The sequence below is a fragment of the Leptinotarsa decemlineata genome, unplaced genomic scaffold, assembly GCF_025532065.1.
Source record: "Leptinotarsa decemlineata unplaced genomic scaffold, Ldec_3_MD MMD2_P_RNA_scaffold_4, whole genome shotgun sequence".
NCBI classification, from domain to species: Eukaryota; Metazoa; Arthropoda; class Insecta; order Coleoptera; family Chrysomelidae; genus Leptinotarsa; species Leptinotarsa decemlineata.
This window is the reverse complement of record NW_027412531.1, coordinates 1,468,793-1,485,807: the sequence shown is the minus strand read 5'-3', so window position 1 is coordinate 1,485,807 and position 17,015 is coordinate 1,468,793. Positions and strand designations below refer to the sequence as shown.

General features: G+C 34.3%; 1 protein-coding gene across 4 annotated transcripts in view; it reads left to right on the top strand.

Annotated features, from left to right (window-relative positions):
• The window catches only part of LOC111515799 (glutamate receptor ionotropic, kainate 2), a 76,506-nt gene extending 66,613 nt beyond the window's left edge, over positions 1-9,893 (top strand). For all 4 annotated transcript variants that reach the window (XM_074186648.1, XM_074186650.1, XM_074186647.1 and 1 more), the window contains 2 exons: positions 3,634-4,116; positions 9,597-9,893. In XM_074186648.1, coding sequence (XP_074042749.1) covers positions 3,634-4,116; positions 9,597-9,788 — 675 coding nt within the window. In that variant the 3' untranslated portion in view covers positions 9,789-9,893. The remainder of the gene's footprint in view (positions 1-3,633; positions 4,117-9,596) is intronic.
• The last annotated feature ends 7,122 nt before the right edge of the window (positions 9,894-17,015 follow it).

Below are 17,015 nucleotides of genomic sequence, written 5' to 3'. Positions count from 1 at the left end.
GGTTTTCAAATCCTACCAGGACTTCAATTTATTCAACTGATATATTATAATAATGATTTAAAGAAATATTTGGTTTGGCTGAGCAGGTTTTACAATAATAAACTTGTGAACATGATGTATCAGTTGATGGTGTCAGTCTAATAATGCACCTATTATGGTAGGTTCTTTCACATCCATAGCATTTGATTCATTTTGATATTAGGCTAATCTTGTTCGTACAGATGAAGCAGATTTTGCCAAGAGCAATCTAATTAATGGGAAAAGGTAATTTTTCCTGATTGTTTTCTGCATAAATATTGCTTTCATCGACACCGAATATTTTCCTCACGTGTGTTTCTCGTGCAATTGTGACACATGATAAAATATTTACTCGGCTGTTGCTTGAGGCAGGTTGAGGAGTAGCACTTTTCAGCTCCAATGAATCATCTGAAGAAATTTTAGTTTGGATTTCTGCCGGTTGCAAATCACTTTTCATTTTCTTTTTGTCATCACGTGTACCTTTTGCTGTATTTGGCTCATTTGATTTTTTCCTCTTGATTGCCTTCTCTTTCTCTAACTTCTTTTCGTTTTCAGCTTTTTTCAAACATCTCTCTCTTTTTCTATTTTCCTTTTCTTCCTCTTCCTTTTTGTTAGCTTCCAGTTTTTTCGTTTGAATGTTTTTCCATTGAGTGCTCGTTAGAACAAATGGTAATCTTTCACTATTTTCCTTACCCTTTCTCACCGGGGTTTTAGGCCATATCACATGATCGTCCAGACTGGAATTCACTGGATTGATTCCTCTTTCGTAATGATTCTCTTGCAATGTTCTTGCAATGACGAAAGCGTCGGATTCTTATTTTTATTCGGCCCATCTAATTTCATGGTATTTTTCATTGATTGCTTATCAAATTCACAATTCATTTCATTTGTGGCACTAACTGTTTCTTCTGATATTTTTATCATTTCTTCATTTATACCATCTCCAAACTCATTTCTTTCATCAAGATTCGTGCCAGTATGATTTTTTCCTCTGGACGAGTCTATGACCTCATATGTCACGGTAGATACATGATCCTCGGTATTCACAGATGGTGAAATATCATTTGCAAAAATTATTTCGAGATTTGTTATATCTATATCTTCGCTGATCTTTGTCTCTGCAGGTATTTCACTTGTGATATATGAAGCATCATCAGTCTCAGCATCTGCAACCAAAGTTTCATTTTTTTTGAATTCGCTGTACAGTTTGTACAATATAATTAACTCATCATCATTATTATTGACTCTGTCGATTTGTTCAAAAATTTTAATTTTTTCATCTCCTACTATATTTTTGAAGTGGTTATATGAAATGAAAGCATCTTTGGTTCCTTGTGGTTCCTCTTTATCGTGGATTATTTCAATTTTATTTTTGTTCAAACCAAGGCAGTTCTCGTAATCAATAGTAGAGGCATTCCATGGGAATAAACCACTGGCTCGAAACCCATGTGTTGTTGTTTCCACCTTGGCACACTGATCAATTACGATTTTCAATACTGGAGCAAATTTTTCCTTGGTTAGTATTTGTTGAGGATTTTTCCTTCTGAACTTTAATACAGCTTTTTTCCATCCGGTTTTGAGTGGCTTGAAACTGCCACATCAGCAGGTTGCATAATTCTGGTAGATTTGGATGAAGTGCTATCAAAATAATCTCTAGTTTCGAGCTGACTCAACTTCAAAGTTTGATGAGTATAATGTCCATCCACGAAAAGAATGGCCGGAAAGTTAGTTCCACTATTTTTCAAACACGGATATAATATATTGCCGATATATTTGTAAAACAATTCCACCTTCATCCAACCATTGTCACTATGACCAACTCCCCAAGAACTTGGTACCGAATTTATGATGGAAGCTGGTAGGCTCTTATACGGAACTATTAGCATAGGTTCTGTCACCTGAGCAGCAGCAGAGAAAGTGAACATGGCGGTTATGTTCATTTTCGCTTGGGCAGAGTCTACCTCATAAACGTTTCTTGCACCTCTAGGAGCAATAACCTTGGTATTTTTAGGACAAAGGAAAAAACACGTCTCGTCCCCATTGAACACTCTGGTTGGATCTCTCAATATTTCAAAATAACCCTTTCCCTTGAGATATTCCTACACCAAAGTAAACCAATGTCGTATGTCTGACTCTGAAATAACAGAACTAGATGCTGTTACAGCCTCTGGGGTGCGGTGAGTTAGAGCTGGATGTCGTTTGAGAAAAGCCCTGTATCATCCGTCGCCAGGTAAATTATCAGAAAATGGATTATTCCGGGGATTTGTATCCAATAATTCTTTCACAGATACTTGAATAATATCAAAATTTCAGACTGGGAAACCTTTCTTGTAACTATTTAGGATCCAGTTTTCTAAAATAGTTTTCTCTTCATGTGTTAGAATGGGATTTGGTCCCAAGTTAGTTTTACTGTGGAACTTTTCACTTTTTCTGAATTGCAGCGTTTGACGAGGCACACCAAATAATTTAGAGGCTTGTCTTTGAGATATACCATTTTTTATGGCTGCTAAAGCTGAGGTGATAGTTTCTTCTGTGTACTTCTTCCCATATTTTCCCCCTTCTTGTACTTTCGGCTTCTAGAAAATATTTCAATTCATTTCGAATGGCCATACAGTTATTGGCATACGGTCGATTATAGTGATTGGCATATGGACAAGCACTATATACGATGGTATTTTCAACATTATCGATAGGTTACTGTCAATTAGGTTCTGAAATGGATTTGAATGAACTAAGAAATGTAAAATAGTGAAAATTTTCAACTATACAGTCATTGGCCATATGGCCAATGACTGTATATGATGTTTTAGACATCAAATTCGAAGCTCGTGATTGGCATACGGTAAAACATGAATTTTGACCATGAAAATCATTTTCCCGCCATTGAATAATTTGCCTTCAATGTTCTTCAAACTGATAAATCATAAAAAATGTGAAAATCAACTTACATTGAGAACAGGGTTTCTGTGACACCAGCCAATGAGAGCGTAGCAATTTATCACATGACCAGTTTGTTCAGTTGGTTATGCTATCGACGTAAACGCCACATACTTGACCAACTGTGCTCTGCGCAGTATGGCTTGGTTCAGCGTAGTGTGAATCAGTTTCGCAAAGCGCAGTTGGTCAAGTATATGGCGGTTATGCCGATAGCGTAACCAACCGAACAAACTGGTCATGTGGCACATTGCTATGCTCTCATTGGCTGGTGTCACAGAAACCCTGTTGTTTATCTACTTATTTGACCTCGTACAACACTCGATATGAATAGTTCTTGATATATCTGACCACAGACTGAAGAACAGAGAGCACGAACTCATTCACAACGACGTAGTTATTTGAGGTTATGCGATATGATTTGGAAAACATATTCTGAAAGGTTGCCGATGCCAACTGATGAAATTAAATTCCGTTTCTTTCTTACCAGATCATTATTAATTATGAAAAACTGAGGCTATGCCAATCACTACCCGGTGGCCGATGAGTGTCTGCTTTACCCTAACTCTTTCCTAAAGTTCAATTGTTTGCTTTCAAATAATGAAAGAACTGATATTTCATATGGAAATCACATCGAATATCAGCACTAACTGTGTTATTTCTTTATCCATTCCAATGTAGGATTCCATGATTGAAACATACAAGAAAATGTGGAGATTCATGGAAAACCGACAGCCTACAGTATTCATGCCAACTTATGAAGATGGTATCCGGAGAGTTCTGGAAGGAAATTATGCATTCCTTATGGAATCCACGATGCTTGATTTCGTCGTTCAGCGGGATTGCAACCTCACACAAATAGGAGGGCTATTAGATTCAAAGGGATATGGAATAGCAACGCCAAAGGGAAGCCCTTGGAAAGATAAAATCTCCCTTGTCATTTTGGAGTTACAGGAGAAAGGTGAAATGCAAATGCTGTATAACAAATGGTGGAGAAACTCAGGAGAAACTTGTCAAAGAAATGAGAAGAAAAAGGGATCCAAAGCTAACTCTTTAGGTGTGGACAACATTGGCGGTGTTTTTGTAGTTCTTCTCGGAGGGCTATGTTTAGCAGTTTTTGTTTGTATTCTGGAATTCTGGTACAGTTCTACAAAATACAAAAAGGTAAATTCAATATAAATATTGAGATGAGTTCGATTTGTGAATGAACTTATGTTGAACAATATTTGTTATTATATTTAGAACTTGTCATGCACGGTTTGGAACCTTTGATGTAGTAATGAATATTATTGGTGTTTTTTCCAACCACTAAACCGTTATTTTAATACCTCAACACGTGTTTCGATCACCAAGGAATCATCTTCAAGAGGAAGATCAAACTGAACATACTAACAATGTTATAGTCATTTATACAATAGATACCTCTTCTAGGTACCTGCGTCTTGAGTGTCTTAAATTAATTTCACAAAATTGCCTTATCTACTACTCAAGAATTGATTTTACAATGTGTACTTATGTAATAGTCAGGTAAATCTTCGTGTATTGTTGGTATGGAACTGAGATATATTTATCTTGGTTTTCTAAAAGTCGAGATTTCGTTCATTCTCAACCTGAACTTTTTTCCCTTGATATATCATATACAATACCCCTCGAGAAACCGTTAGTGGCTGCTATTTCCTGTATCATACATTTTTCTCTTGTGAACCTCTCAAGTGTGAGAGGTACCGTCAAAAGACAATGCACATGCTGGGCTGAATTTTCTAGTGTATACTCGATAAAGATTTGAAAGTCATATAAATAAAGTTGAAGAGTCGATTGTACCACTGGAGCAATCAGAAGAATAAGTTTTCCAGATAATCAAATACAAATTTCAATTTATAATTCTCATATTCGCTCTTTTATCAGATTTTTCATAACAATTTGGTCATTCTGCACTGAAAGACAAAAAAAATGTATCGTCCCATAAATTAAGCTATGAAGGTATAAACCATAAGATAATCCATTTTTGGATTTAAACAAAATGACTAATGATATGACTTTGAATTATTATACAGCGTCACTCACGGTCGATGGTAGGTCAGACGTTTCTGGAAAACTCAAAGCATGATTTTTCTGAAAAGGAAAGGAAATGTGAGAAGTGAAATTTTCAGAAAAATCATGCTTTGCGCTTTCCAGAAACTTCTAACCTACCATCGACCGTGAGTCACGCTGTATACTCTTTGAAAAAACTGAATTCGTATATACATTGTTTCGAAATATTCCAAAAAGTAATACTCGATTTTTGAAAAATTCTGAATTGCATTATCGTAATTCAAAAAGTTTCAATAAATTTCATCTTGATGTACATACAATCGAAGGAAATAATAATCCGAATTCAAATTGTTGAGTGGAATTAACTGTTCAGAAGGATTGAGTGAAAAAATTGGAAAATCCAAAATAGTTGATATACTTTCCAAAAACATCAGAGGAAAATTTTTAGTTCAATGATGATCAACACATTATAATCATTTCAATGTTCCTTATTATCAAGGTTATAGAATTTTGAACGGTTTTATTCAGCTTGCCGGGTTTGTTTGGGTCAAATTTTGTAATGGAAGTTTGACCCCCTCAAGATGACCGCAGCTATAGCATAGCGGATTTAACTAACTAGTACATAAGGACACATTGTAAAATCAATCAAAGACTAGTTAATAAGGCAACATTGTGAAATCAATTCAAGGCACGCAGGTACCTAGAGGTATATATAGTATAAATGAGGACACTATTGTACGTATCTGACAGTTTAATCTTCCTCTTGAAGATGATCACTTGGTAATCAAAACACGTGGCGGGATGTTAAGATAACGTTTTGTTGTTGGGATAAAGCTCCAGTAATATTTACAACAATATGAGTATAAGAATAAGCAAAAAATGGCATGGTCACTCATAAAACCTACTATGATCACTTCTCCTAACCCCCAAATATCGCTGGATGACTTCAATAATTACTTTTGTAACATTGCCAAGGAAATTGTCCAAAAATTAGAGTCTAATGGCGATACATACATCGAATCAATACAGAATAACAGTGTAGCCTTTTCATTTCACTTAACTCCGGTAACAGAATTAGAGATAATTACCCTGATTGACAGATTAAGCACATCAAAGTCAAGAGATATATGTGGGCTAAATAGCGACTCACTGAAATTTGCAAAAGACGAATTAATCAGCCCCATAACGTTTTTCATCAATACCTGTTTTGCAGAAGGTGTTTTTCCAGAGATTCTTAAACTCTCCAAAGTTATACCGATTTTTAAAAAGGGTAACAAAAATAATATCAGTAATTACCGACCCATCTCCCTAGTTCCTATTCTATCAAAATTGCTTGAATTGGCTTATAAAATTAGACTGATCAACTATTTAGAGAGAAAAAATGTACTGAACCCTAAACAACATGGATTGTAGATATGATTATTCACATCACAGATGAATTTGAGAAAGGAAATGTGACACTAGCATCTTTTTTGGACCTTTCCAAAGCTTTTGATTGTGTGTCACATGAAATTCTTTTAATGAAATTGGAAAGTTATGGTGTCAGAGGAAATGCTTTTTCATTCATTCAGAGTTACCTTACAGGAAGATATCAGTGTACCTCCTCAAACGGAAAGGTATCATCCAAACCCTGGGGGTTCCCCAGGGTTCAATCTCAGGTCCCATACTATTTATTATTTATGTTAATGACATGACTCATTTCTTATCGTCAAAACATGTTGAATATGCTGATGATACCACATTACTAGTTTCAATGAGAAACTATGATCAGAATATTGAATCATACACCCTCAAAAGTGCTCAGGAATATTTCACGAATGTAAGATTGTGTCTAAATAATGATAAAACAAAAACGTTACTCTTTACTCTCAATTACAACTCAACCCTGGAGGACAATTTGCCGGTAAAATGCCTGGGACTAACATTAGATTGTAAGCTGACATGGGAGGCTCACATAACCAATCTGAGAAATAAATTAGCTACCTCCATCTATCTCTTAAGAAATATCAAAGATATTGTAAATGAAAGTGTTGTTCTCACAGCCTACCACGGTCTCTTTCACAGTACCATGTCCTACGGAATTCTCTTATGGGGTGGATCGGCACATGTTGATAAAATTCTCATAATGCAAAAAAGGGCAATAAGAGTAATAACAAATTCAAAACTTGATGAAAGTTGTCGTCCACTATTCAAAAAACTAGGTATATTGACTGTGACTAATCAATTCATTTATGAATGCTTACTTTTTGCCATACCAGATATAAATCCGTTATAGTGCCGTATTTTCGCTTATCCAAGAATCTCAACTCTTTCAGATTTCTGTCTATTAAATATTACAATATGATACCAAACGAGTGGAAGGAACTAGTCCTAGTTAAATTTGCTAAAAGGGTAAAAAGTTTCCTTAAAGAAAATGTGTTTTATAAAAGTGAAGAGTTCATACACTTCTTTAATGAAACATGACTAAGTAACAGTAATCTATTATAACTAAGTTCTCCTATTATTTTACATAGGTTATTTTTGTATATATATATATATATATATATATATATATATATATATATATATATATATATATATATATATATATATATATATATATATATATAACTTTATTTTACATTTTAAATAGCTTAAAATTTGTTTCTGCAAGTCCAACATTTTCCTTTTACTATTTTTTTGACGACTGTATACAAATTTTTTTAATTGTCACACAAGAGAATAAACTCTACTCTACTCTACTCTACTCTAACATGATTTGACTTGTTGAATAGTAGAACACTTTGAAAAAGATTCAAATTCAAGATGGCCGCAGCTGAAAAATGGCGAATTACAGTAATACTGAGGCACTAGAAATTGAGTAAAAAGAATGAGAAGATTTGAGTAACAAAATCAGAAACTGAAAACTTGAAAATGAAATACTCAGGTAGAAAAAAGGTTTAATAATTTTATTGAAATAAAAAAGATAATAATGATGTAGATAATGCACCAGAAACTGAAGAATAATCTGGAAGGTCCTAGGTAGCAGTTATCACACCACTCTCCCCAGCAATACACGATATTGATCAGATAGAAAAGTAATGAAATCGTTGGTCCTAGCTTAGCCTGGGTGAATATCTGATCAATACCGTGGATTGCTGAGGAGTATGGTGTCGTAGCTGCTACTTAGAACCTTCCGAATAATTCTTCAGTTTTCAGTACATTACCTACATCATTATTATTTTTTGCAGCAAAACCATTTAACCCTAACAGTGAAACATATTTCAATCGAGTGCGAAGCTTACAATCGACATCGAAAACTACATGGATTTCCTTCAACTCTTGCCGAACTTCTGAAGGAAGGTTGCAATCCCTCCCAGCTTATAGATTACCTAACTGATATTGGTTTAGTCAATGAAATTTAGATTATATTAGATTAACTGTATCTATTATTCACATTTTTATTTTTACTATGACATGTAATATGCCGTCTCTAATAACCTGAATGGTGGAAGGGACAATAAACAACTTGCATAAAAAAATATTCACTTATTTCATCACTTGAACATTTTCATCAACTTCTTTTCACAGGGTAATCCTACCTGTACCGAATACATTGAATAAATAAAAAAAGATAATCAATTAAAAGTATCTGGTGACTAGTAAAAATCACTTTTTTTCTTTAAACATTCGTTTATTATCAGAAGAATCATACATATCAATTGAGACAATTCAGCTTATTAGAAGAGAAAAAAAAATCCAAAAGTGCTTGCTGCTTTGTTCCCTCCTGTTCATAAAAGAGGAGATATGCCTCCTCACTTAGAAGCAATTTTGGTGAAATTGAGGGCACATGTAAATTATTGTATTCATTTCACGTGCCATTATAAGAGTGTCTCCAATATGCTGTGTAATGCCAGTTGTGAGTATTCCCACTGTGATTCGAAAGTGCATATAGATTGTAACGACAAGGAGCTACATTGTTTGCTGCATAATTGCTCGTATCTAATCCTTTTAAAGAAAACTCAATGGGAACATTCAATTTGCCTCTGAATCTTTCTGTTGGAGAGAATATTTTTAAACGAATAACTAAAATACGGGAAAACTCATGGATTGGTAAGGACTTTGTGCATTTTCTTCTTTCCTTGCACCTAGAACAGGTTGGTTTTTCATCTCCATCTAGGGTTTCCTCTTTTGTGAAGAAGTCCAAGCATTGTGACAAACTGAATTGACCAGTAATTGGCCAGTTCTTTGTGGTATGGAGAGAGAAAAAACCCCGAAAAGGGTTTAAGGTTAGTGATGAGTGTCCATAGTGTGTGTACTTCATAGTGGATTTGAATAGACCAACGAAACTGTCTACAGTCTTAGAGTTGTTCATGTTCAAATATCTCAGCCACGACTCTTGTGCTTTTCCACTATCGCTCAATTTTTCGTCAATCTCCGTTAAGATCGGTTTAGGTTTCTCAGTAATTCTATCGAGGTCCTCATATTAACCTTCTGAGAGATATCGAATGAATTCCTGGGCGTCTTGATGGGCAGATCCCAGAAATTAAATTATACGATATAAACTTATCTCAGCTATAGTACTAGTTCTATCTAAAATCATTCATAACTAATCACTTTCACCCCCTTTGCAGGAATTCTCCAGAGCTCCACGTCAGTCAGTTTGTTCAGAGATGGGAAGTGAACTTTGCTTTGCTTTGAAATGCCGCGGTTCACGGCAAAGACCCGCCCTGCGTCGACAATGTTCAAAGTGCCTGCCTGATGTTACTTACGTACCTACTGAATTCAAGAACCTTTCACATCGATCTCAATCAAGAGCAAACTGAATCACGGAGGAAAACTACTTGCGACAGGAATTCACAGAGAATCGAATTTATGAATTATATCAGTTGTTTCACATTCACAAAATATACATAAAACCTTCACTTTCATTTTCAATCTTTTACTTTCGGCTCTGCCGAACTCAAAAACCTTATTCGGTCCCCAGCGGGGCAGACACAAAGTATATGCTCTGCTGTTTCATCGTTATTGAGGTAGTTAGATAGTCAGAGTGCAAGATTACCACCTTGATATCCGCGACAACCTTTCCATGTGAATGTTTTTGCACGTCAGCTATAACTGACGATGCCTTAGATTAAACCATGCAGAGCTTTTTCGCCTCTGCTTTTGGTGAATCATCACTTGAGCGCAAACGTTTGCTAACCTGCTCATGGGAAGTTTGTTCCTCCACCTGAGACAGATTTGGCGTACGCCGCTCAAGAATTTGATGCAAGGCGATTTTATAAGGTACCCCGCTCTCGAGGAGACGACTCAGTCGTTTTCTGGCTGCATCACCAAACCTTTTTTCAGGATCAGTTATTGGATCAGGAGTTGGAGGGTTGACAAGCTCTCGCTCCTGATCTAAATTTACAGGGAGGTCAGTTGGAGTCGTACGCTCGACGCTGTAGACTCAGCGTCAGAAAGAATTTTTAAGTTTTCTCTGTCCATAAAATTCCCACGAGTAGCTAGGGAAAGAAGGTCAATCAACGGCAGAGCCCCGCATTACCGTGACTAGGCGATGCTACGACGAAACGGCGCCCAGTATCTCGAAGGTTCCGTAGACACAGCTGAAAGGCTGTGTCATTCATCCTTTCGGCACGGATACACACTCCTTAGGATTAAGCCATCGTTGGGCTGCCATTCAGTTAGGGAATAACAGAACCACAAGTAATTCTGTCATTCCCGTATCCAGCGGAACTGCGGTTTACTCAACCCCCACATCTTAAGCCAATGCACTCGTGAAAAACAGCATGCATAGTGATTCAGACAGTGAAAGATGAATAAGGACAGCCAACCCTCCGATATGAATAATTATTTACTCATTTATTATTGATTTATTTATTCATTTATTCAACCTAATTACATGAGAAAATCGTTATACAAGTAACATGAATTCAGCCAATGAAAGGAACTAAAGAGATATCTATGTGTATTTCATCAGTTCGGACTTCCATTGTCTGATATAATATAAATTGTTTTGAAAACCCTGAAAAAAACAATTAAAAATCAATAAGATTAACCGAAAATAACAATATTATTAAACAAAAAACTGAAATTACAAAGAATTAACATATCACTCGAAGACGAAGATGAAGTTATCACCCGCAGACGATTGTGGGTACTAACAATCGAAACGTCGTGACGTAACTTGGTTTGAAATCTTTTCATTTTTTGTTAATAATAATTTTTATTTTTTTCAGCTTTTATTAATATTTCAATTTTTATTTGTTTGATTGTTGCTTGTATGTTATTTCTTTGTAATTTCAGTTTTTTGTTTAATAAAATTGTTATTTTCGGTTAATCTTATTGATTTTCAATTATTTTTCATAGGGTTTTCGAATCAATTTATATTATATTAGACAATGGAAGTCCGAACATGAAATACACCACGAAACATTGTCAACCACCTTCAAACGAAGATATCTATGTTATAAGAAAGAATAAATAACTAATCCAAAAATATAACAGATACGCTAAGGATTGATACTCAATAAGTATGTAATTTTTCGAACCAATGAGAAATTCTTACGGGGTTTGGACCAAGCTAAGTTAGGACATTAATGATATATCATTTGTGACTTTCAACATCGTTACGATTGGGGTACCTTGAGTCGTGGTGACTAATGGAATTTCGAAAAGAGGAGTTGATCTTGTGATTTCAATAGGGTTTCTTCTTTTCAGTGAACCACGTAACTGAGGACAGAGATAATTATTATAAATTTTCCAAAAAATTGTGATTATTATGTATAACCTTCTATTCTGTAGGCCCAAAATTTCAAATTCTTTCCTGAGATCATTACTTCTCACACAATAAAAATCTGTGTAGATTCCATATTTCCTAGAATATGAATGCCGTAGTAGTCTATTTTGAATGTTTTCCAAATTACTTTCATACAGTGTGTGAAAGCCAAATGGAATAAATTCCACTAGTTCGGACTTCCATTTTCTACTATATAAAATGATTTGAAATCCCTGAAACAACTAAAAAAGAATAATTGAAAATGGATAGCTGAAAATAACAATTATATTAAGCAAAATAAACCTGAAATGAAATAATAGTGAAATGAACTACAAGTAAAAATAGAATAATTGAATAAATAAAAATGAAGGAATGAAAAAATAAAATGAAAATAAAAAGTGTAGAGATTCCAAGTCACGTTAGTTCACGAAGTTTCGATTGTTAGTATCTACAATCGTCTTCGGGTGATGACTGGACTGATTCCTCCGAGAGATGACTATTTATAGGTCGTTCAAATACTTTCACTTATCCCTGCTTTCCATTTTCCGCTTCACTGGTTTCGCGGGGGATGACCGTTATGGCGGGAGTTGGCCATTTTTCGCTTGATGATGGGTTTCCATATGTTGCGTATTTCTACGCTGACCTGGCTGAATAAGTTGTTAGACAACATGTATGCGGCTTCCTTGAATTTTCTCCTAAACCAATGTTCCTTTCTGTGTAAGATCTCAGCTTGGGACCATTCGATGTTGTGTTGATGGGTCCAAACATGGTCTGATATTCCTGATTTGCTATTCCTAATTTGCTGGGGGAAACTAGCTAATCAGGAATAGCAGACCATGTTTGGATCCATCAACACAACATCGAGTGGTCCCAAGCTGAGATCTCGCACAGAGAGAAACATTGGTTAAGGAGAAAATTCAAGGAAGCCACATACATGTTGTCCAACAACGTATTCAGCCAGGCCAGCGTAGAAATACACAACCTATGGAAACCCATCATCAAGCGAAAAATGGCCAACTCCCGCCAAAACGGTCATCTCCCACGGAACCAGTGAAGCGGAAAATGGAAAGCAGGGATAAGTGAAAGTATTCGAACGACCTATAAACAGTCATCTCTCGGAGGGATCAGTCCAGTCATCACTAGAAGACGATTGTAGATACTAACAATCGAAACGTCGTGAACTAACGTGACTTGGAATCTCTACAATTTTTATTTTTATTTTCTTTTTCATTCCTTTATTTTTATTTTGTTTTTATTTATTCAAATGTTCTATTTTTACTTGTAGTTTATTTCACTATTATTTTATTTTAGGTTTATTTTGCTTAATATAATTGTTATTTTCAGCTATTCATTTTTAATTATTCTTTTTTAGTTGTTTGAGGGATTTCAAATCATTTTATATAGCAGACAATGGAAGTCCAAACTAGTGAAGTTCATCATGAAACTTTGTCAATCACCTTCAAACAAACGTGGAATAAATTCATTATTTCGGTTAAGATTAATATTTCAACAAAATCCTAATACACGTCAAATTTAAATTATAATTTGACATACTTCCAGAAAAAAATGCTACCCCTACATTCAACCCCCGTCGAAAGACAGTTACAACCCACAATATTTTAAACGGAAAGTATAGGCTTGTGATATATCGCCTCTTCATTTTCTATACAAAAATGTTATCGCTATCGAATTTATTGTAACAATTAAGATAAAATAAATTAAAATCATGTGGTTACCAAAATTCGATAAAATACACTCAAAACTTATTGCAATATACTAAAAACTTTTTTCATGTTGAGGTATTCATAATAAGAAAGTAAGCAAAAACCATAGCAATGTTATTTTTAGATGGTATTCTTCAAAGTAATGGCAACGTTAGTTTAACCCACATAGCAATAGATATTCCAGGTATATTTCATGAATATACATTTAAGGATATTGTATTATGCTATGAATATGCCATGGATATATATCTTCTAGAGAATATTCCCTGGAAGTGCTCCTGGCGAACCTTTGATATATTTTAAGAATATTCCTTGGGAATATTCTTGGAATATCTTATAATATTCTTAGAATATCTAAGGTATATTCTATTAAGAATATTCCAGGAATAGAACCCAAGGAATATTCATGAAATATTCAGGATATTCTTAGTTTATTGTAGGAATATACAATAGAGAAACACCATAGAATATTCTTTAAATATATTTTATGAATATTCTAGGAATATTTGGAATATTCCAAGAATGTGACGAGTAACCGCTATTAGGCATGTATATATTGCATTTTGATACAAGATTCACACAAGTAATAAAACACATAATATTCATAAACAAATATATTTCAAAAACAATATACACTGAAATATTTGACGTTTCAACCAATATTAAAAATAAAAAATCTAATTCAAAATATTTATTCACTGAATAAAATATTCCTGAATACTGTCATATTACAAATATTAGAAATGTATTCAAATTAGGCTGTTCCTACTCTCAAACAAATGTATACTAAAAAATATACTAAAATAACAACTCTGTGAATTCATCAGCACTAATTAAAAAATAATGAATATATTATTTCATCGAAAAAGAAAAAGTGTATTACATCAAGGAATAGGTTAGGTTAGGTTTCTCACTTTGAAAAATAAACCCACAAATGAAGTATTTAAAATGAGTGGTATGATAGGTTCTTCAATGAATTTCACTTACTTAAAGTTATTCAAACTTTGCTCACCAGAATAGTTTTCCTTATATTTGTCCAACAATGTATCAGCCAGTGTTTCAATAGTAATACCTGGAACAAAATGTACATTAACGTTCATTATCACTATTTGAAAGTGGCACAATAAAACTGGAATAAAAATCAAATAGATATTTTTCGCATAGGTTACTCATGAACATTTACAACATTTTATGACTTGGAGAGCAACTTGCATTGTCTTGTTGAAAAGTAATCATTACGTTTTCAGTTCCTTGGCGCACCTGCCTATACCAGGTACCACTCTGTTTCCTTTTGGGCAAATTGATACTATCTTGAAAACGAGTGATAAAAATTATGAAAACAAATGATACAAAAGAATATGTCATTCACTTACTTTTCTATATTGAAGATACACAGCTGAAATCACTCTAGTTCAAACATGTACTTAGTCAAACCAACAAATCCCACACACCAACTCTCCTCGAACCTAAAATGAGGTATAGTAGGTTAATCACCATGACTTTACTATCGATACTATTGCATTTTACTTACTTTTCTTGAAGACTGAATAGATGCAACTCTCCTGTTTGAAGATCCAAAATCAAACTATTCGCTGTACTGCAAATTGGACAACCCTAAATTATAAATGGTACACTGAACGTGACAGAATTATACTTTGATAATAACACCAACACATCATGCATTACACACGCGAACCTGCCACGTCAACCGCCATGTTGAATCAAATGTCGAATTTAACGCAAACGCAAATGTACCGTGCATTAAGGGACAGCCGCTTTCACAGAGCTTATTCGACTGTCGCGCGCTACACTTCAATTGACCAATGAGAAACGTTTACTCCAATTATTCACTTCCCCATTTCTCTGTTTCCAGGATTTTTCGCTTTGTAATTAAATAATTTCAAATACAAAAAGACAAATAGGATGAGAATTAACCAATTTATTGATGCAATTGGTTCATTTATTGGCCCATTCAAATTTTTTTGTCGTTTCCAACAGTTGCTGTTGGAGCAATTCATCCAGAATCTTTGCGTTGAGTTCAAAAACTGGTTAACACTATCAGGGTTATATACATTAGGTTATGCATTCGATTAAGATCTTCAAATATTTTTGTTTTTAATAATATTGAATTATTTGAATACGTTATTATAAGATAATTCAAAATTCCATTGTATAGAATTTTCCAAAATATACCGTGGGGATATATTCTAAGAATATACCATATGGTATATTCGATCGACAATATTCTTAGAATATTCAAGGGAGAATAATCCATTTATAGACATTCTATGCACATTCTTTCGGGAATAATCCTGCCATATTCATTCAAGCATATTCTATGAATATTCTAAAGGCATGTATATATTCCAAGAATATTCTATGAATATTTGGAATATATACGTTCGTTTTATGATATACAGGGAATATTCCATGAATATCTAGTGCTGTGTGGGAAACCGCCTTGTCTACTTGTCTTGTATGTTACAACATTAGTTGTCAGTATTTTAATATAAGTTTGAAGTTCGTTAACTTCAAGTCTGACAAATGGTAAGATTAACGGAAATGCATAAAATAACAGTTTTACAAATGATTGGTTACGGAGATAAAACCCGAACACAATAGGAAGTAGCTCGCCTATTTCATGAGAAATTTTCTAATTTACCGCCCATATCTCAAGGAACAATAAGCAGAATAGGGAATTAGTTTCGCGAGCTTGGTCATGTGGCGCAGATAAAAAAGCAGCTGCCAATGCAATGAGTGATGAAATCAAATTAGATGTGATGCTTGAGTTTGAGGAAAATCCACATACATCGAGTAGACAGGCATATTAAATTCAATGTTAGCCATTCATCGATAGTAAACATATTAAAAGAAAATAAAATGTATCCTCATGAAATGATTCCTACTCAGGAGCTCATGTAAGACGATTTTTATAGAAGAACTTACTTTTATGAGCAGATGATGATAACAATATCATCCGATCAGAATGTTTTCTGATGAGTGTACTTTATCTCTTAAAGGTCATGCTAGTCGCCAAAATTGCCGCTACTGGTCAACGGAATATCCTCACTGGATGAGAGTCATGCCTGAATAATGTTAAAAGACGGTTTTATTTGAGATTAGGATATGGACAAGACGTTCGCGGTAACCATTTTGAACATCTACTTCGTTAACATCTATAGTTCTTTTTTGTATTCTACATTTCATTACGTTGTGAATTACATTTTAGTTTTTGAGTGTATTTTATCAAATTTTGGTAACCACATGATTTTAAATTCTTTTATCTCAATTGTTGCAATAAACTTTTGAATTGAGAATGAAGATACCTTTCAAACAAAATATCACAAATCTATAATTCCTATTCAAAAAATAGGTTTTTTAATACGTACAGTAACCGAAATAATGAATTCATTCCATTTGGCTTTTACACACTGAATAGTAAGTTGAATAACATTATTCAATACATTGATTAAGTCTTTCGAGGCCAAGATTTTCATTGTTACGATCTTCGTTCGAGTTTGAAGGCCGTCGTGGTTTGGAATTGTATCGTA